Source organism: Taudactylus pleione, unplaced genomic scaffold (genome assembly GCF_031769625.1).
Source record: "Taudactylus pleione unplaced genomic scaffold, aTauple2 ptg000218l, whole genome shotgun sequence".
Taxonomy (NCBI): domain Eukaryota; kingdom Metazoa; phylum Chordata; class Amphibia; order Anura; family Myobatrachidae; genus Taudactylus; species Taudactylus pleione.
The window spans coordinates 13,340,103-13,364,460 of record NW_028284620.1 but is presented as its reverse complement, the minus strand read 5'-3'; the positions used below and the strand labels follow the sequence as shown (position 1 = coordinate 13,364,460).

At 47.1% G+C, this 24,358-nt stretch overlaps 1 protein-coding gene across 2 annotated transcripts in view; it reads right to left on the bottom strand.

Moving 5' to 3' along the window:
- Positions 1-24,358, bottom strand: part of UFSP2 (UFM1 specific peptidase 2) — a 46,476-nt gene that overhangs the window by 2,955 nt on the left and 19,163 nt on the right. For both annotated transcript variants that reach the window (XM_088478823.1, XM_088478824.1), the window contains exons 9-11: positions 24,020-24,144; positions 10,323-10,399; positions 8,901-9,025 (exon numbers count right to left, since the gene is read on the bottom strand). In XM_088478823.1, the coding sequence (XP_088334949.1) occupies positions 8,901-9,025; positions 10,323-10,399; positions 24,020-24,144 (327 nt within the window). The remainder of the gene's footprint in view (positions 1-8,900; positions 9,026-10,322; positions 10,400-24,019; positions 24,145-24,358) is intronic.

The window sequence follows — 24,358 nt, the reverse complement described above, 5'->3', positions numbered from 1 at the left end:
GTAGGACGTACCACACAAGAGCTCTTTAAGTCCGCATTAATGAACACCTTCGAAACATATCAAAAGGTTTTGAGAATCAGTGTCTCTGAACACTTTAGGACAACATACGAAGGCAACCCCAAGGAACATAAATTTATTGCGACAGATCAAATTAAATATAATTGGAGAGGTGGGAACAGGAATGAGATAATAGACCGTGTAGAAAGTAGGTGGATCTATGATCTACAGACTCTACATCAGGGGTTCCCAACCACGGTCCTCAAGGCACACTAACAGTCCAGATTTTAAGGAGAACTATATTTGAGCACAGCTGACTTAATTAGTACCTCAGTTATTTTGTCTGAACTATCCATGCTTAACCATGGATATCACTAAAACCAGGAATGTTAGTGTGCCTTGAGGACCGAGGTTGGGAATCACTGCTCTTCATCCTGGAGGACTGAATATTGATCCAGAGGATTCGTGACCGCCAAGACGAGTGTAGTCGTTGTGGAATTCCGTTTAGACACACCACATACAATGATTTGGTTTGAAATATCCAACAAATCTGCTACTAACAACCACCATTCGTAGAGCATTAACTTTAGGTGACACGATTTTGGAAATGACTACTGATTGAAGTAACCATAGATTGACAGTCTGTAGTATATATCTCACACTACTAATAAATAAAATATATATACACATATATACACACACACACACAGATATATATACACACACAGATATATATACACACACACACACAGATATATATATATATACACACACACACACACACACTATTGAGAAGATTAGCATGTTAGACATCCCAGTCACTTACATCATCAGGAGGAGAGTGACATGCTACAAATTGGTAACCGCATTACAGGACCCACCTCATGATTGTAGCAACAATTAATATCCACACGCATGTTACTTTTTGACTATTCAATAAACGTTTTGATAATTCAAGAAGTTTCTTTTAAATAATGGAGTATCCCTAGTACCCCATCCAATCTAGGGGGTTAATACAAAAGTCCAGGAATTATGATGTTTGTCCATGAAAGATGACGTTTTGCCTCTGAGACCCGATTTTTGGCAGGAAAAAAATCTGAATTTGGCCCGGAAAATCCGAACTAATCCAAACCCGCTCATCTCTAGTTATAACATTGAGAATACACGACCTATTACTACAATACCCCACCTGTATTTATAACTAAGCCCCGCTTGTTCAAATTTTAATTGTGGAAGCACGGTACAGACTGATGATAATGCAAGATTGGATATGAATACAGTTAGGACAAACAGAAAATGGCCACCGCAATAGTCTTAATATATGTTGGACATACCAAAGATGGCCACCGAAATCACTGAAAGGACAGACCACTTATATGGACTAATTGCCTGAACACTAGAGAGACCAATTGTATTTGAGGATAAGCAAAGATGGACGCCGTATCAGGTAGAGTCCGGACAGTAGATAGAAGGAGAACCGCATCATGGTGAGGTATAGGACAGGGGTTAACATCAAGCAACCACCGTTGTCCCCACTTGTGTGTATACAATGACCCACACTACATGGAAACGCACTGCGCATGCACCAGCAGCGATACCCGGAATGCAGGTTTTGAGCGCGCACTGGGATTTCCAATGCTGAGAACATGCACTATAAAGCTGGGTATGTGGACATAATCAGGCATTTGCCCTTGAAAAAGTCCCCTAATAGGGATGAGCCACATTGGGTACACTTACAAACTTGCTGTTTTTAGTTTTATTACTGGATTGGTAATATGCCGTTTTGTGATAGCTTGTTACCCTTATGACCATTAAATAGATTTCTTGAATTAGAGTTTCAGTACTGAGTTACATATAAACACCTAGCCTTTTTCTCACACATACCGGAGGAAATGCAGAGAGGTGACGGAGCAGCAGGCACAGCATTTGGTAAGTAAATCTTTCTTACCTAAACTACACTGCACCATAGTGTCATTATCACCCTGATACTGCGTTCCTTCTTCCTGAGGTAATGTGAGCTTGTAAGGAGGTGTGTACCTGAAACAGCACTGAGGAAGGACTGTACAATATATACATTTTACAACAACCTGCCTAAAAAGTTTTTGCCAACCTGGACAATTGTCTTTATTGGACATCACATCACCTTCCAACACATGTGTTGAACCCCCAGCCTACAGTTTTTGTCTACCTGACTACTGCACTTTAGACTTGTTACCTTTGTGAACAGCACCCACTCAGGCTCTACTATATTTGCCAATTGCCTTTTTGTGTTGAACTCCCAGCCTACAGTTTTTGCCTAGCTGATGGCTGGTTGGACAGATAATCTTTAGATGTGTGGCCAGCTTTAGTCAACTAGTTTATTGGTTGGAATGAAAATCTGGTAACGTATGAGAGCAAATGACAATCAGCAATTTGCTCTCAAACGCTGGAAAATGAACAAAAACGGTTGTTTGAACAAATTGTTTAGATCAGAGGTTCTCAAACTCTGTCCTCAGGACCCCACACAGTTCACATTTTGCAGGTCACCCAGCAAGTGCACAGGTGTAGTCATTACTCCCTTACAAATTTTAAAAGTTCCACTGATGGTGCTAATTATTTCACTTGTGATTCTATGAAGAGACCTGAAAAACATGCACTGTTTGGGGTCCTGAGGATGGAGTTTGAGAACCTGTGGTTTAGATCAAACATTTAACAAACTTGCCTTAACGGCCATTTTCATCTGTTTTCTGGCATTTAGGAGCAAATTGCTGATCATCAGTTACTCCCATACGTTACCAGATTTTCATTCCAACCAATCAACTAGTTGGCTGGTTGGACAGATAATCTTTAGATGTGTGGCCAGCTTAAGACTTTTTTTTCTGTGTAAACAAAATTCAGCTTCAATTTTCAGTCCATCATACCCCCATTTTTACACTCATTCTATTTTGACCAACATATGAGCGTTTAAGGTTTTAAATATGTACTTTGTCTGTATTTCTCAATTACATTCATTGCCGAAAACCTAATCATTAATAGACTCACCACAGAGCGCTTCTCTCTATTATATCTGTTTGTTCTAAATTAAAGAATTAGGGACACTTCCCAAGATAGCAGCTAGTGGTGTTGACATACTATGCTCTAGGAGCGCTCACCACTCTACGTATTTTGTTATTAAATGACATTCTATGGTATCCGATACAGGTCTACAAAATTCTATTCACTTGGAGCAGTATTCTATCCTATATGGTAATTGCACTTTATTTGTGGTCAGCCAACCTTCTGCACCTAATAAATGCTAATGTTGGAGGTGGAGATGCAGATTCTCCTTTGGGATCTTATAGACATATAAAAGGAAGGAGACACAAAACTGCACACCCTTGTGGAACAGCTTTGTGCATGTTGCCTCATTAATTCTCCATTATGAAATACACATATATATCTCTACCAGGCTTGGAGTAAAATGTTTAATTACCATCCACGATCAATCTGAGACTTATGGTATAAAGCTGTAGATGAAATGACTATTACAAAAAAAAATGCTAAAATTAGACTCAAAATAATACAGGGGCCACTAAATATGATATAATAGAGCATCAGAATAGTTTACATTTGCGTAAGGATATCATTGCAGACCCTCCAACATGACCCCTTCCATCCGGTACAAATTGCTCTGCTCCTGGACTTTCCTTCTTAATTGAAGATTGCAGACACCTGTGGTGAAACACCTGTCTCAACCATTATCTAGTTCAACACAGGTGTCTGCAATCATTAATTAATTGGAAGCCCAGGAGCAGAGTGTTTTATACAGGATGGAAGGGGTCATGTTGGAAAGTATTACAGACAGATGCAAACCCCCCCCCCCCCCCCCCCAAAAAAAAAAAAAAAACTGATGTGGTCACTCAATAGCACTAGCAAAGACCTGGGAGTTAAGTGCAATTGGTACATTTTATGTTTTATAGATTAAATATTGTACCCAGAGGATTCTCTCCCCGCGGTGATACCCAGTGCGGGAAGGTCACGTGCCATCAAAAAGGGTGTGTGGCCTAGTGGAAAGGGTGCTCCTGTCACTGAGGAGTCGATAGCTTGGTGTCACCCCTTGGTGGGTGACACCCGGGTGCGACTCGCACCCTCTTTGTGATGCCACCGATTGTATCCACCTATATCTGCAACCATTCCTAGGCAACTTGTCAATTTCTCAGGCACACCACTAACCTGTACAATTCTACTGTAAGCACAGGCTCAGATATGTTATGCCACGGGGGTGACTGAGGGTGTAAACTGATAATCGCCTTGAGGGCGGTTAATTCTTGGCAGGATGCGGCCATGCTTCAGCTTTTGGAGCTGGACGATGTCTTGGCAGGATGGGCCTAAAGGCCATGAAGATGAGGCGCCCTTTGGGCCGTGCAGCAGCCTTGAGGGCTGGTCATCCTTGGCTAGTTGCGGCCTGAGGGCCGGAGGTGAGATGCAGCCTTTGGGCTGTGGAAGCAGCCTTGAGGGCTGGTCGGCCTTGGCTAGTTACGGCCTAGGGGCCGGAGGGGAGATGCAGCCTTTGGACTGTGGAAGCAGCCTTGAGGGCTGGTCAGCCTTGGCTAGTTACGGCCTGGGGGCCGGAGGGGAGATGCAGCCTTTGGGCTGTTGATGCTGTAAATCTCTGATGGTATGAATACAAAGAGGTGACGTGTCGCTGAGTTGACATTGGCACAGGCACGCTGAATTGTGCAACAAGGACACTGGAGTGCGGCCAATGTCGCCAGGTTGACACTGGTGAAACAATACTGGATTGCGCCCTTGGGGCGCTAAAGTGCGGCCAATGTCGCCACATCGACACTGGCATACCGAATAATGTTCTGTGGATGCTGGAGTACAGCCAAATGTCGCTGGGTTGACACTGGCGAGGATGTGCAGAATAGCGCACTGAGGACGCTAAAGTGCAGCTAATGTCGCCGGGTTGACACAAGCTGCCGGACGCTAACATGCGCCCGGGGGTGCACTCTGTACCGCTAGGATGGCACACGCGGCTGAGGGCAGAGATGCACGCTGTGCTGCCTGGATAACTCAAGCAGCACACAGCAGGTGGAATGCAGATCGTGCCGCCTGGATGGAACACAGCGTCCGAGGTAAGTTATCACGACTGGAACACTGGAAATCTACTAGCATACAGGAGTCAGTCACAAACTGGAACACGAAACTTCATTACCGGCATGAAGTGAAGGGCTGGCTGGAATTTAACAGAAACAGGGCCCAACCAGAGCAAGTCTCCCTAATGACAGACCAGTGAGCACCTGGGCTATGCATAGACAGGAGAATCAGTCAGTGTGCACCTGACAGGCACTATTTAGTGCAGAGGCTCAGCAGCAACCAAGACTGGAACTGCAAACAATATGCTGCTAATCACAGGTCCAAACAGGAGGAAGGAGGAGACTTCAGCGAACACTTGTCCGGTGTCCGCCTCGCATGGTATTCGCAGTGTGGTGGCTTGTGACAAGATATCAGCGAGTGCCTCATTACATTGTGGTGGTTGTAAAGACCGGGGGTTATATTTACTAAAGTGCATCATTTTAGAAGTGGAGAATGGTGCCCATAGCAACCAATCAGATTTTAACTATTATGTTCTAGAAGGTGCTAGATACATGATAATTAGAATCTGATTGGTTGCTGTGGGCAATATCTCCACTTCTAAAAACCCGTCCTTTAGTAAATGTACCACCTGGTCTTACATGGTGTTCATTTGTCATTGCAACTTCTTTTTTAACACAAAATTAATGCACAATTGGCATTAATCAAATCTTCCTACACTTGTCTCTTGGATTATACTATTTACTTCTAGACTACACCTCATGATGCATGTGGTGAGCGAGTCCCCTATTCTGTTTCTTCTCTCAACAAAGTTGCCTGTGTCATCGTCACGTGAGTATGCCAGTTGGTAATTTCATTGCATTCCATTCCGTGGCATAATGCACAGAAGGGACATTCCTCATGTGGGAGCAAGGGGATGTATGGTGCTTGATCTGCATTATATGAGCAACTTGGCTTAAAAGTTACACGCCTCATATGTAACTGATACGCCAATATCCCACAAATAAGGGGTTGAAACAAGTGCATTTCAAATAGAGAGCAGCTTGTGCTTTGCGATGACATTTCCATTTTTCCAAGACTGGGGAAGGCCATCAACCATTGATGGTTAATGGACACAGGGGTGTATCTAGGGATCCGAGCGCCCCTGGCAAGGTAATGGACTGGTACCCCCCTCTCCCCATAATTTCAGGGTGCCCCCAGTAGTAGTCCCCTCTATGCAGTGCCCCCAGTAGTAGTCCCCTCTATGCAGTGTCCCAGTAGTAGTCCCCTCTATGCATTTCTCCCAGTAGTAGTCCCCCTTATGCAGTGCCCCCAGTAGTAGTCCCCCCTATTCATTGCCTCCAGTAGTAGTCCCCCCTATACAGCGCCCCCAGTAGTAGTCCCCCCTATACAGTTCCCCCAGTAAGGGCCGTGCCCCCAGTAAGGGCCGTGCCCCCAGTAAGGGCCATCCCCCCATAATGTGCCCCGAGTAGCGGCCCCCCTATACAGTGCCCCCAGTAGTGGCCATCCCCCCATAATATGCCCCGAGTAGTGGCCCCCCTATACAGTGCCCCCAGTAGTGGTCACCCCCCTATACAGTGCCCCCAGTAGTGGCCACCCCCCCATAACGTGCCCCCAGTAGTGTCCCCCCCTATACAGTGCCCCCAGTAGTGGCCACCCCCCCATTAAGTGCCTCCAGTAGCAGCCACCCCCTATACCGTGCCCCCTAGTAGCCACACTCCCCCCCCTGTGCTGTGCCAGAAAAAAAAAACCACACACATACACAGGGAAAAAAAAAAGCAACTTAACTCATCCCCACTGCTGTCCACTCCACGCTCGCTCTGCACTATGGGATGGGAGAGACGTCATGATGTCTCTCCCATCACCCGCTGTGGGGGGAGCCAGAAGGCGGAGCACATGAGTGAGCTCCAGCCGACTCCCTCCGTGGACGCTGCAGCCAATGAGAGTCTGTCTGACTCATTGGCTGGATGCTATAAACAAACACACAGCCGCCGCTGTGTTTTTAATTGTGAAGGGCAGACCGCTCTCACTGCGGTCTGCCCTACACTAGTGGGGCCAGGGGGACTAGCAGGGCTAGTTCAAGCCCCTGGGGTAGTCCACCCATTGGCTGCTGGTGGCACTGCCGGACGGCGCCCCCCCTGGCGAGTGCCATCCTGGCCAATGGGTAGATACGCCCCTGAATGGACATCATAGATAAACACCATCGATGGTAACTTCAGGACACAAATAATATATTTTCTCTGTGCGAGGCTATCTTTTTCTGTTTATTGTATTAGAGGGTTTGCCACAATCGATGACAAAACAGACGGCGATGATTTTTTTTTTTCCCCTACGCCAGGAGTATGGAGCTTAGCTCTGCCCCTGATCCAACCCACAGAGCTCCCACCTACTCTGATTGGATTGCCGAGTTCCACCTCCAGCTCCTTTACTGATGGCCATCAATATAAACCACCAATGGTAGACCTGGCTATGGCATCCCTATGCAAGATCTGCACTGGTCCTACCTGGAAATCCATAATGATCTTAAAGAAAATCAGAGGTGTAGATGATCCAGGAACATTCTCCGTGGAGACATGTATGTACTGATCCATTAAACTTGTGCAATTGTTCATTTACAATTTGCATTGTGTGATGATTGTATTGTTTCCAGCTGTTGCATGTGTATCTTTTCTGCTGCCATCTTATATCAGATAAGACACATTTATCCCTTGGCATTCAGAACCGCATCAACCAGACAGCAAGCCAAAGAGGATATCTTCAAGTGGATCAATTTCCTACAAATAATGTAGGCAGCCATTTTGTGCACTGAACCTGTAAGCAGGCTATCACTTTTCTGGAAGCCAGAGAAATCACTGTGTGCCTGTCTAATATGCCTGAGGTACAGGTTCTTAGTGGATATTAGTTCACTAAACCTGGGTAAACACATGAACGATGATGTGACCCAGTGATGAGATGTAACAAAACCTTGCACACGCCACACACACACTTCACGATCCAGCGTACAGTGGCGTGATGTAACAGTATATGCTGCTTGTAACAGCACTAAGTCATTCATTGCATCATCCCATCGGGACAGCAGACGGGAACATGTGATGAATGGGTCGGGAGTACACACTATACGATGTTTATGATATATCGTTCCGATCTGCGTCAGAACAATATATTGCACGATACATCGCATAGTGTGTACCCAGGTTAAGCCAAAAAATGGTGACTTTAGTGTGTAGACATCAGTTCCTTTATAATGGTTTATTAAAGTAGGTCTATATTTGTTGAAATCAGTTATGGCACTTTTTAGAAGGTTTGATATATCTTTCACAAAGGAAAATTGGTGGAGTCCATAGCAACCAATCAATTAGATTGTAGCTATCATTTTATAGAATGTACAAGTTAAATAATGGCTATAATCTGGCTGGTTGCTATAGAGAACCCCTCCACTTGTACTTGTTAGAGGGTTTGATAAATCTGCCCCCTTAAGATCATGAATCTTTCTTTAAATAAATGTGGAGCTACACTTTAATAGGGCTTAAACAGCTGACCACACACACACACGTTTGTTTGCTTTTAGTTTTCTGCTATTGACAAAAAGTTTGTAATTTATGGATATAATAAAGTTCTAAAACTATTGGAGAGTACAAAGAATGTACTGTAGTCCAGCAAGAGATTCCAATGCAGAGCTGAGACAATAGTGACACTACTGCTTCCCCTTCTGCCATCACACAGCAGTTATTAACCTGTGCACTAATAATTGAGATGGGATGTTGTTTATTTTGGTAATGAAGATTTATTCAACACAAGAAGAAAAAAAAAAAAAAAAAAAAGAAAAAGAGAAGGACCTGGGAACATACCTTTTCCAGGATTGTTTGGAGATCTTCCGCTCCCTTATAATGTGGATCAAGAATCAAGAATTTGATTTCTCCTGAAGACTCACTCCAATTCACTCCAAGAATTGTATGCGCTAAAACACCTCCCCCTGAACAACGGAAGAAAATGTGTTAAAATGATTTCCCTAAAATGGAGAAATAAATGATTTCCCCTTTACTAAATGACATGCAGGAGCTGCTGCTATAACAATGCTTCCATTCATTTTTTAAAACAGGCGAGTGAAACGCCTTTGCAGTGCACATACATTTTTTCCAGGCCATATATTGCAGTGATATCATTGGCAGCCACATATTACAGATATGCACATAGGTCACCCCTTCAATATCCATATGTATGTTTCACTATAATTTGATTTCTTTCCAAGCCCCGTTCTAGCCTCCGCCTTACTTGGCTAACATCCTCCCAACACCTCAGTTTTATTTAGTTATTAGATCATTGAGAGCCAATAGCAAAATATAGTAATAATGTCCCGGCAGACTGCAGGAAAAGCACGTGGAGAGAGCAGAAGGTGGTGCACTGCCTGGAAGCTACAGGAGGGCTCAGTGTTTCCCTGCCACCTGTGTCAGAACAAGGAGAATAGTTTTTTTTATTAAGCACAATTATTTTATATGCTAGCTACACTTGCAGCAATCATCAACCCATATAACTGACTGTCATGCTGTCAACATTTACAATGTCAACATCACAAGATTGACAATTATGATGTCACCATCAAACATATTGACATGTTTAGAGTGTTGATATGTTCACAATGTAAACCTATAAAATGTTGACATTCTGCATGGACTGGAAGGGGAAGAAAGGGTTAGGCTACAGGAGGGGAGGTTAGGCTTAGGCAGAAGGGGGAGGGTTAGAGGATAGGCTTAGCGATAATTGCCGCTGGATGTGCCCCTTGAATCATCGTAAATCATCACATGACCGCCGGACCAGGCAAGATGCCACTACACCCACAGGGATACTTTGACGGCATTCTGATCATGTTGACATTGCATCAGTGTCAACAGTGAATGTTGATGCGGTCACTGTCGACAAAATATACCACATCCGTGATTGACAGTTTCAGAAAAACTGCTAATTGTTACTGGCGTAGAGCATATTATTATTATTGTATTTATTTATCAGGTGTCACAGATTTCTGCAGCACTGTTCAGATGGAAGATACAAAACAAGGTAAACAAAGTGACAGCATAACATATATACATCATTACAGATGTATACATAATTATAGGGTGCACCAATTGCCTGATATAGTGGACCTAAGGGTGGGGAATGACCTTACATTCTATGGTGAAGAGGTCTCAAACCTTCTAAAGAGGATAAAGTGGAGGTTTAGAAAAGATAAATGTACACTGGTGAGGCACAATAAAGTCAGTAGTCACTCTTACCAATCATAACGGGTGTTCCTTCTGACTTGAAGTGATTAACAAGCTCTCTCCCTCTGGATGCCAGATCGTTGCCCTGGCTGTAAAGGTTAAATATTGTTACTGGCATCATACTGACAGCAATTTCCTAATTCTGACAAAGCTACACGCAATAACTGCACTGAAATGATCGGCATAAGGTGTAACTACCACTGTACAAATAGAATTCACTTATTTTAACCTAAATACTTTTTTATTTAAGATTTTTGAAAAAGTACAAAAAACATAGGAGGGAAGAGGATATATAAACAAGAAGGGCACTTAAAGGGTAGGGGGAAATATCAGGGAAGTATTGGGTACAGACACATAATGAAGCACAAAGCAGACTAAGCAAAGCTACAAAACTTATAGCACAAAGTAAACATATTATGGTAATTTTGTTCAGATAGAAGGGGAAAAACTATTGCCCTGATCAACAACATTAATGGCGGAGTTTTGGGAAGCTCTGGACCAGAGAGATGTATCAATTGCTGATACCATAACATAATACCACCCTGTCCACTGATTTAGTGGGTCAAGAAATCAGGATATTTATGTGCTTACCTCTTAAATCCTTTTCTTTGATTTCATAAGGGACACAGGGCCTGATTCAGAGCCGGACGCTATTTGCGGTCGTTCGTTCAGAAAAAAGGGGTGGCTATTCAAATGAACCGTTCGCTCTTTGCGGTCTGTTCACGCCTCTATGTCTGAACAAGCGAACAAAACTTGCGGTCGTTTTTTGGATAACTACGCCCCCTGGCCGCTCGCATCCTACGTCATGTCCGCTATTTATTAGATTAATCGAGTACATCGACCAGCGTATGAACTGCTCGCTATTCTTGTGGTTGGTTTTTCCTACCACAAATTTGCGAGCAGTTCTGACTATAAAATAACCCAGTGACGTGGTCAGTGATGCTGCGGTATTAATTATGCATACCCATAAAACGCCCGTTTTGACCTTCAAGCACGCCTGCATTCTGATCTAAACTCCCCGTTTTCAAGCACCTTCCCCTGTTACCACCCACATACGCCTCATTCTGTCACTCATATTAGCAGGCATTCGCTATTTAGCGAACAAACGATTTTCGGCCGCACTGACTGGTTCGCGCATGCGTATTACGATCCGTACGCATACGCAGTTGGGCAAACATCGCTCGGAACGAACGAGCGGCCGGCTCTGAATCAGACCCACAGGCTTTACGCTGGGTATAGGTTGGTGGGTTGGAGTCTGGGCACCACATACTTAATACTTGTTACATCAGCCCAGGCTCCAGCCCCCAGCCACTTCAGTTAAGTTAGCAAGCCTAACGCAAGGAGCGAGAAGGAGGAGTAGGAACACCAGCACGCACTCTGGAGCGGATTCATACCCACCCACTAGGATGAGATTGCTCGTAGCTGGGCGATATTTTCAATCTGCACATGCATTGCAATGCGCGAACCAGTGTGAGAGATCGGGAAGCATTCGCTCGCTGCGCATAGACAGCCCAGCAGAGTGAGTGGCAGGAGAAGCCATTTGGGGGTGGTGACAGGGGCAGTCCACTAGAAACGGGGGAGTGGAGGTGTGAACGCAGACGTGCCTGAGTGTCTCAACGCCGTTTCAGAGGCGTGCATAATTAAAAGGCAGCATCACAGGACACATCACTCGGTTGTATTTCACACTGAAGTGATCGCAGTGCTTGCGGCAGGGTATAGTCAACCTCAAGCGCTGCGATCGCATCCGATGATGCTCGATGTATACCAATGGTTTCATGCACTTCCAGGAGATGACGTGCGCAAGTGGGCGTCTTATGAATGGCTAGTGGGCGTCTGCATACACACAGTGATCACACACCAAGACATAGTGGGCGTGCTAATGCCTTGCCGGGCGGTCGCCTGCCTTGCTGGGCGTGCGCTGGATTTGCATACGCAGGGTGCGAGCGAACCAAAAGCAGAGCAAAGCCCCGAAAGCCAGGTGCTTCACGGTGGGCCCTGTGTCCCCTATGGAATCAAAAGAAAAGGATTTAATAGGTAAGCACATAAATCCCATTTTCTTCTTCCTCCATAAAGGACAAAAGCTGGGACGTTGGGATGTCCCAAAGTTAGTCCCCTAAGGGAGGGGATGCTCCTGAGCTGCGCCGAGAACTCTTCACCCAAAAGCCAAATCAGGGGAGACGAATTTCAAAAATGTATGGGCAGAGGACCACGTGGCAGCTTTACACAGCTGCTCTGCAGAAGCACCACGTCGCACTGCCCACGAAGTTCCCACCGACTGGGTAGAGTTAGCCGTCACCACGGACAGGGCCGGAAGGTCCACCGCAGCACAAGTGTTGGGGATAGTTAAAAGGATCCATCTGGCCAAGGACTATTTAGTAGCCGGCCAGCCCAGTTTGTGAAAGTCATACAGGACAAAAAGAGAGCATCTGTCCTACGAAGGTCCTTTGTGCTGTCCACAAAAATCCGGAACCTGGAAAGAAGGGACCACAATCTCTTGATTGATGTGGAACCTGGAAACAACTTTAGGAAGGTAGTCTAATCTTGTTTGAAGGACAGCCCTGTCCTAGTGGAAGATCAGAAACGGAGAGTGACAGGACAACGTGCTTAAATCAGACACCCGCCGGTAAGAAAAAGGCATGGCAAGAGGGAAGACAGTCTTCCAAGGTAAGCCAACGAATGTCCACTGTGCCTAAAGGCGAAGACTGCAGAGCCCTAAGAACCAAAGACAACATTTCAAGGAGCCACTGGTGATAAAAATGGCTAAACATGGAGGACACCCTGTAGGACAGTCCGAACATTTGGTAACTGGAAGAGTATAGAAATGACTGAAACCTGCACCTTCAATGAAGCAAGGCGGAGGCCTGAAATCCAGACCCACTTGCACAAAAGATAGGACTCAAGAGAGTCGGAATGACCTGGGGTTAAAATTCAAAATGGTTAACATTTAGTGGAGTAGTGGGTGAGCCAGTGTCCACATCAGCGCATCTGGTCTGTCTCCTGAGACCGGAGGCAAGACTGCACTAATACGCAGGTACCTGCAAACGGGGTTCCGCCTTACCTGCCCCCTGGATTCCGGGCTGCCTGCTAGCTAGTCCCCCTCGGATCCCCGCCGGGAGTACCTAGCGCAGGCTTGGTGTCACGGCGCCGCGGAGGGGTGATGGGGTGGCAGCACAGACATCCAGAGGACAGTCTGGTGCTGCTCACCCTTCTGGTAGAAATAAAATTTCAATAAAAGCAAACAAATAAGAGCTTGGGCTGCATAAGGCAACCCCCAACCCCCTGTTATAATTAGAGATGTGCGCCAACCCCCGTGTTTTGGTTTTGGATCTCCCCTGGTTTTGCCAAAACCCTCACCTCCGTGTTTTGTTTTGGATCTGCTAAAATCACATAAAATGTGCCTTTTTTTGTTCCTACAGTATTAATAACCTCAATAACATTTATTTCCACTCATTTCCAGTCAATTTTGGTTACCTCACAGCTCACAATATAGTTTTTTTCCATCTAGTTAAAGGGCCGAAAGGTTGCATCCAGCTTGCTGGCTCAAAACTGATTGATAGAATTATTAATAGAGTTGAGGACTGTGCAAAGATGATGGTTGGGATACCTTTGAGGATTGAAGGCATGGGCCTTCATAGAGGACAAGGAAGTTGACGGCCTTGCATTATCATGACGACTGCTGGTGGCAGCTACAACATGTGGTTCTTGGCCTTGCTCTCCTGTCATGTGACAGCCCTCCATATTGTCTGCGGTCTTGAAGCAGTGTCACAAGCACCAACAGTGTAGTCAGGGTGCGGTTACAAAATTCACACACGTGCAGTCGTGCGCACACAGAAAAAAAAATATACAAGACACTATTTTTTTTTTTGGGGGGGGGGTTTCAGGTCCAGAACTTGGGCCCAGAGCACAGATTGATGACGACTGGAGTCGGGCAGCACTAGGTTGAGTTGCCGACTTGCTAGATCTTGTGCAGCTAAGCCTAACACGCACAGACACACAGACAATTATTAGAAAAAAAAAAAAACAATTGATTTTTATTTTTTTTCAGCTCCAGAACTTGGGTCAAGAGCACAGATTGATCACGACTGTAATCGGGCAGCACTAGGTTGCAACTTGCGTTGCTGGCTGGATCTTGTGCGGTACTGCGGTTAAGCCTAACACGCACACACACACAGAAAAATATAAAAGACACATTTAAAGATTTATTTTTTTTTTAGCATGAATGGAGTCGGGCAGCACTAGCTTGCAACTTGCGTTGCTGGCTGGCTCTTGTGCGGTACAGCGGTTAAGCCTAACACGCAGAAAAATCTAAGACACTTTGATTTTTTTTAAATATATAAATATATATTTTTTATTTTTTTTTCGAGTCCAGAACTTGGGCCCAGATGGACACAGCACCAGCCCAGATGTATCTGCAGTTCTGCACCAGCCGAGATGGGCACAGCAGCCATGAAAAGCACCAGCCCAGGACACAGCAGACAGCCCAGTTGGATCAGCGACAGCCCAGATGGACACAGCAGACAGCACAGTGAGAGCTGTCACAGCACCAGCCCAGAATGGATCAGCAGTCACCAGCCCAGGACACAACAGACAGCACAAGCACCTCTCCCAGCCCTACACTACCCACCCTCCCTGTTCAGTCTCCACAGCCGGAGTGAAATGGCGTCCGTCGCGTGGTCCCTTATATACTACATTGATCATACAGATGAAAGCTCGTGAACCGCAAGATTTCGTCTGTATGGTTTTGCCTCAATTTGAGAGGTCCGAGTAAGGTGGGAACATCCGAGCCTGGTTGGATCCGACTCTGATCTGCTAAATTCGGGTAGGTTCGGATCTCTGGAAACCGGTTATAATGGTGGTCCAGCTCCTTGCATGACAACAACGAAGCAGAAGTGCCCTCAGGCTGCGGACAGGGTATAGGGGGGAAGGACCAGAGCATCCTGGGATTGAAAAGCTGTGCTTTGGTGTGCGGTCCTTCAGGTCCCACCTACATCCCAATGTTGCCCTGTGGACCCTGAAGAAGAAAACAAGGTTGTACTACCTTTCCTTTGAAAAGGAATCGGTATGAGATGCCAGCACTTGGGATCCCAGCTGTTAGAATCCCAACACCGGCATCTCGAAAGGGTTAACATACAGACACTTGGTCGGTATGCTAACCCTTCCCCTCTCCCTACCCTAACCCCCCCTCTTTGGTGCCTAACCCTAACCTCCCCCCCTGGTACCTGAACCTAATCTCCCTGGTGCCTAACCCTAACCCTCCCCCTAGTAGCCCAACCCTTGCCCCCTAGTAGCCTAATCCTTGTGTACACGTATATTTGCAATCTAGACATTTCATTAACAAATATTTACAACTAATCCAAACAAAAATTGTAACAACAACAGTGGTTATAGGAGAGATCATCAACATTTATTAAACAGTTTTATATTAAATTTTAAAACTCGCCTCTTTAGTAATGTGTTTTACTTCAAATCATGTAAAGTACAGCTCTATAGATGTTGCACTGTTTTGTACAAATTACTTGTGCTGGCTCTTTTTTAGTGAGCTTATTTCTGTCAAAAATAAAGAAGCATGGAGAGTGATTTCCTGGTGCTAATCATGTAGGAACCCAAGCTGACCCAAGTCTATACTATTTTCCAGAGCTGTAACTTGGCATTTTGGTGCCCTGTGCCAGAAAGAGCATTGGCATCCCCCCCCCCTGCTCATTGTCAACAGGGACAGTGAGCACTGCAGACGTGAGCCCTCAAAAGGGGTGTAAGTCTTGTGGGAAAGGGGCGTGGCCACACTATAGTACACCCAATTCACATTATGCCACACACTAGTGCCCCGTACACATTAGGTCACACAGTATTGCCCCTTACACATTAGTTCACACATTAGTAGTGCCCTTATACACATTATGACACACAGTAATGGACCTTACACATTATGCCATACAGTAATGCCCTTACACATTATGCCACATAGTAATGGTCCTTACACATTATTTCCTTGCACATTATGCCACACATTAGTAGTTCCCATATACACATTATGCCCCACAGTAATGCACCTTACACATAGTAAAACATTTTACACATTATGCCACACAGTAATGCCTCTTACACATTAGTGCCCTTTATACATTATACCAAAAATCATTTCCCCCAATCCCCTCCCTAGGTCTCTATTAGTAAATCATAATTTCATTAATTCCAGCCCCAGTGGCACTTCCAGCCCCAGCCCCCAGTGGCACTTCCAGCCCCAGCTCCCAGTGGCACTTCCAGCCCCAGCCTCCAGTGTCTGTGTCTGTGTCTCTTCCAACCCCTAACATTTACCTTCCGTGGCTGGCTGCCCTCCCGCCGGTCCACGGCTCCTTTACTGGAGAGACGAGACGCCATGACGTCTTTCCCTGCACACACTGAGGGAGACGGAGCGCAAAAGACAGTCACTGCCCGCTCCAATGTATAGAGGTAGCTGTGCGCCTGGCAGTGAAGAAGCAGGGCACACAGCTACTAATATGCATTACTGTGGGCGCTAGGCAGGAAGTGAAGAAGCTGGGCACACCGCTACTAATATGCATTGCTGCGGGCGCTAGGCAGTGGGGACACTTATAAGTAACGGTGGTGGTAGCCGGCTCCACCCACAGGGCAACTGCGCTCTGTGCGATGGCACCGGCCGCACCACCCTACTTACGGCCCTGCTATTTTCTAAGGCAAGACACCAAGGAAGGTTAATGATTAAATTCAGAGACAATAATGACTATATATACACAGTACACTCTGCTCACACAGACATGTCTCCTATTTTACCATCTGTATTTTGGCATTTATTCACGATATTTCAATGTCCTTCTCACCCTGGTAGCTGGGTCTTCCAAGTAGAATTGGTAATAAGACGTTCTGAGCATTTATAAAAAAAAAAAAAAAAAAAAAGAGGATTTTTGGTGCTTACCGTTGAATCCTTTTCTCTGAGTCAGGCTGGGGGGACACTGGGCCATGGGTTGTAGGTGGGAAGGTGTGGATTTGGCACGAAACACTGAAATCTAGAACTCCTCCCCTCTGCAACCCCTGACTTCAGTGCAACTTCAAAAGTGCCTGGTAAGGAGAAGCAATATTCAGTTACACTGTCACACCGAAAAATAACAAAACCGACGGTCAATTAGGACCAAAATCATAACTCATACTCAATACGACTGAGCGTGAGGGAGGGAACGCAGCGTCCCCCAGGCTGACTCAGAGAAAAAGATTCAACGGTAAATACAAAAAATCGTCTTTTCTCTTTCCTCAAGGCTGGGGGACACTGGACCATGGGACGTACAAAAGCCGCCCCCAGGGGAGGGAACGCTCAGGCTGCCTGACCGGAGAACTGTACGACCCCAGAGGGTGCCGCCAGAGGCAAGAAACCTGAACGCTAAAAATGAGCAAACATGCGGACAGGAGACCAGAGAACTGTACAACGTACTGTGCTGCTGGTCTTGGGTCGCACTGCCCCTCAGAGAACAAATGCCCTGGCAAAAGGCTCTGACACCCGGTCTGGTGGCGGTCGCCCCGCTCCAGAAGAGACATGAGTGATGCCCGAGTGAATCCAATATGCAGGGGTCTGCTGAGTAGCCGGTCAACCTCCTAATGTGCTACAAAAGCAGCCGCAGAGAACAGTGTGGCATACAGCCCAGCTAGCAAAACCATCTCATCCTAGTCCCAGGAAGTCCTCAAAGGAGAAAAGATTAGAAAGACAATCTCCTGTTGGAAGAAAAGGCCGAAACAAAAAAGTCGGCTTCTGTAATAGACTGTACAGAGCACCGCACCATCCTACTGGAAGAGGAGAAAAAAGGTGGCTTGGGAACGCCAACACGAAACCATGCCAACTGAAGGCAATAGCAATAAGAAAGACCAGCTCAGAAGCAATTAACTGAAGATCCGCTGAACGCTCCATCACCCATGCCGGCGGTGTTAGAGCAGTCAGGAGCAAAGCCATCTGCACCTGCAGATGAACAGTGTCTTAATACGCAGCATACCTAGTAAAAAGGAATTGGACCACACGCTTCCAGAAATAAAGTGACCGGGCCAACGCCAGTGTAGTCACAAAATGAAGTAGTCAACCGGCCTCCAAACCCCCTCGAAGGAAGGCCAAGGAACATGAGAAGTGAAAACTTGTAATCCATCTCCACAAAAAAACAGTTTCCCAACTCAGAGGAAACGAGAGACAAAAGCTTTCCAACCCCTGGTCACCAAGGCCAGATCGGGAAAACCATCTGCGGAAGGTCCCTGTGTAGAAACATGAACCATGTAGCAGCAGGACTGGTGAAGTGGAAGACACAATCCAGGGCATACCGACTGCCTGAGAATGGCCCCACATCATGACAGTGGAGCCAGCCTGGAGCCTCCAGGATTACCCGTATACGGGAAGGCTTTAAGCGCCTGGAGAACCGTAGGCAATAGTGGGGACGGCAGAACCGACGTGCTATCCGAAACTTGCACGGAACAGTCAAGGTATTGTCTGCAGAACCAGCAGATACCCTGTTCACAGACAACCCTGTGAAGTCTTGAAGACGTGCAGAGAGGCCCTAAGATCCTCCCGCTGAAGACCTAACCAAACAAACGCATAGCGAGACCACTGGCCTGGGAGGAAGTCCGCTGTCCCACATCACATTACAGGCATTATTACCGCTGAGATTGTCAGCGCTCTAGGGCCCCCACGGATGACTTACATTTGCCACTGTGCAGTTGTGTGACCAACTGCAAACCTACCGGCCCCCAAGAGAGGCAGAAAAATGGCTCAGTGCTTGAGCCGTTGTGGACAGCTACCCAATTGCCCTAGAGTCATAAAGGCAACGTCACGGCCCCATAGTCCAGGAGACTTATGTCTGTGGGTACCACAAGCCCATCCAGGAGAGACCCAGGAACGGACCCAGAGGAGAATACGGAAAACAGTCACCGAATGAGAGTGAGGAGTGCTATCGGACCGCACCAGCAACCTAGACTAGAGGGGTGCCAAGCAACCCTTACAAGGCTGGAGACGTACCCAATGGAACTCCCGCGAGTGACCCTAGCCCAATGAATGGTCGCTAAGTGGACACTCTCATGCCCAAAAAGCAAATGCTCCGCAAGAGCGACGGACAAGGCACCCACGAACAGGTGAGACCAAGGTCAGTAAGGGTCGTGCACTGGCCACCCCAAGTGACACAACCCCTCTGGAGAGAAGTGTCAAAGACCACTTTCAGAGCTGATGGCGCCAACCAGAAAACAGGGGCGGCCCTGCAACGTTGTGAAACCAGCGACCTAGGAAGGTTCGTAACTGTGATGCCCAAGTATCAGTCACAAACTGAAACCCCAAAAAAGCCTAGTTCTGATACCTTCCATGTGCAATATGCGTGGTATCACCGCCCGTAGTCTGATGCAAACCAAGGAGCATGGGCTCCACCAAACGGTAGAGCCCAGCCCAGAGTAGACAGATTAGATCGATGACTGAGGAAGAAAGATGACCTTCCCAAACGGTGATGGTATGTGTTCCATACACAGAGCGGGTATGAGTTGGCCTCCCTGCTGTGGGTTCTGAATGGAACTACCCACCCCATGGAGATCGAGGCACGATCCAAGGTCGGACGGAAAAAAACCCGTCCAGCAATCGAACCAGAAAGGATCCAGAAAACTATTTTCTGTGCCTGCGGAAGAACTGGAACCAAATCGCCGGTCGAGGATAGGAACGATGGCTCGGACAATGCCCCCATGCCACACCTGGGGAAGAGCAGAGAAATAAAAATCACTGCCCTGGCAGCGGACCCAGAGGTTCATGGTGGCACCCTAGCCATGATGCCCAGCACCCAGATACTTCAAGACGTCACTCACTGGTTGCTGAACTCACCATTTGCACCTGTACTCGGTATAAAAGATACCTCATGAGGCACAAGGTTACCCTGGAACCCTGGCCCCAAAACGGTGATGGTACCAGAAAATCATGTGGCAGACAGAAAACAGTGGCGTACTCTTGGAAAAAACAGACCCCTCTGAAGGGGACCACTGCTGGAAGAAAAATATTTTTCTGAACCTGTGGGGACCATGGCAACCAGTACTGGCACAGAGAACGTTCCCATCCAACAGACAATATTGTAAGGAACATTCTGGTATAAGTGCCAAAAAGGGCCCTTCGAGCCCAGATAGCCATAGTTTAAGTCTCTCAGCTATCTTTCTTGCATGGCTTCCCACACATAGGCCCTCATTCAGAGTCGATCGCTAGATACAAGCGGTCGCTCTGAATGAGGGCGGCCGCTTGTGGTGTGAAGTGCGGCATCCTGGTCGCTAGCTAAGCTGTGGGTTACCACCCACAGCTCTAGCGAGCGACCAGGTTAATGGTCGCGATGGTCAGGACCATCAGGGCTTGCGAAGAGACCCTAAGGTTGGGTCTCGGCAAGCACAAGCCCCAGGAGCTTCCTGCTCTGATCAAGCAGGAAGATCCCCACTGACATCATTGCTGATGTCAGTTGGGCCGCCCCCAAACGGCAAGCGTTCCGTCGGGAACGCCTCCGTTTGGCCGGCCACCCCCCTGCCCGCCTCCCAAACGGGGCGCGCTGTCAGTCACCATTGACAGCTCGCCCCCTTTGGTGCAAGACCCGTAGCTACGGAGCGTCTGTCGATAGCCGGGTCTCGCGCATGCGCACGTCGGAGTCGGCTCCGACGTGCGCATGCCCAGTGGGCAAACATCGACCCGGTTGCGAGTGCTCAGCGCTTGCGACCGGGTCTGTATAAGGCCCAGAGTCTCTAGACAAGTGATATTTGGAGTGTGTGAGAAAACCAGAATACCACAGGGAAAACATACAAACTCCACACAGCAAGCACCAAAGTGGGAACCGAACCCACGGCCTCGGCGCTGTGAGGCAGGAATGCTAACCACTACACCCATCTGTGCTGCCCCGCGGAAATTTCCCCCCAAATGGCAGGGAATCCCAGGGCGAACTATTGTAAATTCTTTGGACAAATTCGTCAGCTGAAGTGACCATAGTAGACACCAATTATGTCAAGGCTCGCCAAGCCAGAGTCATGTCCCCCAAACGTACGAGAATAGACAGGAGACATCCATCCAAGGGTTAGCTAGTAGAACCCTAAAAGATGTTGAGCGAAAAGTCTGTCATAGCGAGAACAGTGCTTCCACAGGGTACCTAAGCCGTTGGAAGCAAATGTGCAAGGAATAATGACCTCGTAATCTGGCGTCTCCTAGTCCTCCCTGATGAGACTGGAGAGAGAATCGCCGAAGGTAAAGTAGTGACTTCCCGTCGCCCACGCTTGGGAAGCCATATTCACTAAAAAGTGGCACACAGCAGCAATTAGTCAAAGAGGACAGTAGGTCCTCACCTTTTCGAGACTGGCCATGGCTTCGGAACTTCCTACATATGCAGAACTGCCTATGAAGCCCTGGAGGGAGGAAGATGCCTCCAAGAACAATCTCCACCTGTACCTCGCACAGCAGAGCCTGCCAAAGTCTGTGCCTGGAGCAGAATCTACTTTCCCAGGGTAACCACGGACCTGCTGAGAGCTGGAGCCTATGCTTGCCCCACCATGGCGGACTCAGCACCCCAGATGCCTGCGCATCACCGGGCCCTATGCCAACCAACTCCTGATAATTAGGGTTGTGGCGGGAAGATAACCAACACTGTGGTGAGGCAGCAATGCTAACCCTTACACCATCCGTGCCGCACCCTGTAACACAGGACAGTCGTCTGATTTACATAGTGCACATTAGCATGTGACCTAATACATAGGCAGCTAATACCATGTGATATGGGCAATGACATAGAAACACAAGACACGTAAATTTAGTGACAGTGTACATCATAGGCCCTACAAGTATAATGTACATATAGTACGTAGGCCCCACAAGTATAATCTACATACATAGGCCCCACAGTATAGTGTATATATAGAGGCCCCACAAGTATAAATGTACATACAAATATAGCCATAGTGGGGTTCTGGCCCTTTGCAGACTTTAATTTGTCCGTCATTTGAGCAGCCTCTTCCTGCGCTACCCTGCCACGGCAGGCAGCCCAGAAATAACAATAAAGACTATATAAATAAATATGTCACATGTGGCAATGAATACTGCAAAAACTCCCAAACAGGCACAGAAAATAATTAACAATAGCTGTAAAATACTTAGCTGCACCCCGCAGAGGGAAAGAAGCCTGAGATTTCTCTGTCCTACCTCCATGCTGGCCAGGCTTGTCCCACTATAAAGACAGGAACATCCCACGCAGTTTCCTGGAGTCTCCATTCTGCCGCTGGAGAGCGGGGGGGAACCAGCAGTCCATGTCTCCTCCACCCGCTATACTGAGCAAGCCCTAAAGGTGCGTACACACTGGCCGATTAAAGTGGACGACTAAACGATAACGATATCGTTCATCGTTATCGTTCATCATTTAGGTAAAAAAATGGACGATAAAGTGAACGACGTTCCCGCAGGTCGTTCATCTTTATCATTCATCGGGCAAACCAGACGATAATGTCAGTTGCTGCATGTTGGGGAATGGGGGAAGAGAGCCCGGCGCTGAACGATATCGTTAATAATATCGTTCAGCGGGTGTGCTCAGTGTCATGAACGACATTGAGCACACCCTGCCAGGGACACACTAGATTATATCGCTCAGGGAGCATATCGTATAGTGTGTCTGCTCCTTAAGGCTTCTCCCTCAAGTGCTACTCCCCTCAGTGGGGAAAGAACTTGGACTGACCCGCGTTTACCTACAACACCTAGTATTCCCAGGTGGTCTCCCATCCAAGTACTAACCAGGCCCAATACTGCATAGCTTCCAAGATCAGCATGTCCAGTGTGGTGTTGCTGTAGGCTTCACCTGTGGGTGGTCTGTAGTTGGCGATCTCCCCACAAGAGCCGCCGACAAGAAGCCCGGCAAGATGGTGCCCGCCATCCTAGGACCACGCTGACTGCCTGCACCTCTAACAGGTACAACAGCGCGCTATCCCCGGGCCCAGACAGTCTCTTCAGAGACCGGAGTGTGCGGAATGGGGGAAGCGCTCAGCGCCATCCCCCCTTTTAGATGCGGCTCTCACCTCTGCTTTACACTCCAGCTGCGCGCAGCTATAAGCAGCGCACAGTACCTATAGTAAAAAATAAACATAATATTACAAATAAAGGAAAAAATCCTAAGCTAAACCAGGGCTGCAGAGCAGCCCTGAAAAAACGTGCCTCTCTCCACAGGCACTAAACCTTACACTGAAGTCAGGGGTTGCAGAGGGGAGTAGTTCTAGATTTCAGTGTTTAGTGCCAAATCCACACCTTCCCACCTACAACCCATGGTCCAGTGTCCCCCAGCCTTGAGAAAAGAGAAACTTGTTTTAATAGATCTTGGTGATTAATATTTTCTGGTCACAGCTATGGACTATACTGCAAGAGTAGTGTTCATTGAAGAACCATACACTTGTCACATCCCGTGCAGTTCCACTTTCCAGCCTGGGGTGTCGCTCTCTGCTCTTGTGCTTCTAGCACACTCTGATCTGTATCTCAGCAGTTTGTTGCATCAGCTTAGTGTGCTAGAAGCACCAGAACATAGTTCGACACCCCAGACAGGAAAGAGGAACTTCACGGGTTGTGACAAGTGCAGTGTGCTAGAATAAACATTACAAGAGGAACATAATTCTAATACTCTGTAAAAAAACAAGAGCTGGTCTATTACAGCCTATGTGGGAGACTGGTGATAAAGCCGCAGAGTAGTATTCATGCTCACCTCACAAACATGATTTTTGATGTAATACCGAGCAGCTGATTAAGTACAAGCTGTACCTCTATGGAGCCAATCCACTGCCGAGATCCGACAAAGGCCGGAGGTTTATCTCCCACATCGACCAGAGCCTGCAGGGATGAACAACCAGCAGAACACATATAAATGTCATGTTTTCTTTGCTCAGTATTCTCAAATAATTTCAGTTTTAAATATGCAACAGTAAAGGATATAGGGGGTCATTCAGACCCGGTCGCAAGCGTTGATAGCTCACAACCGGGTCGATGTTACCCCACTGGGCATGCGCACGTCGGAGCCGGCTCCGACGTACGCATGCGCGAGACC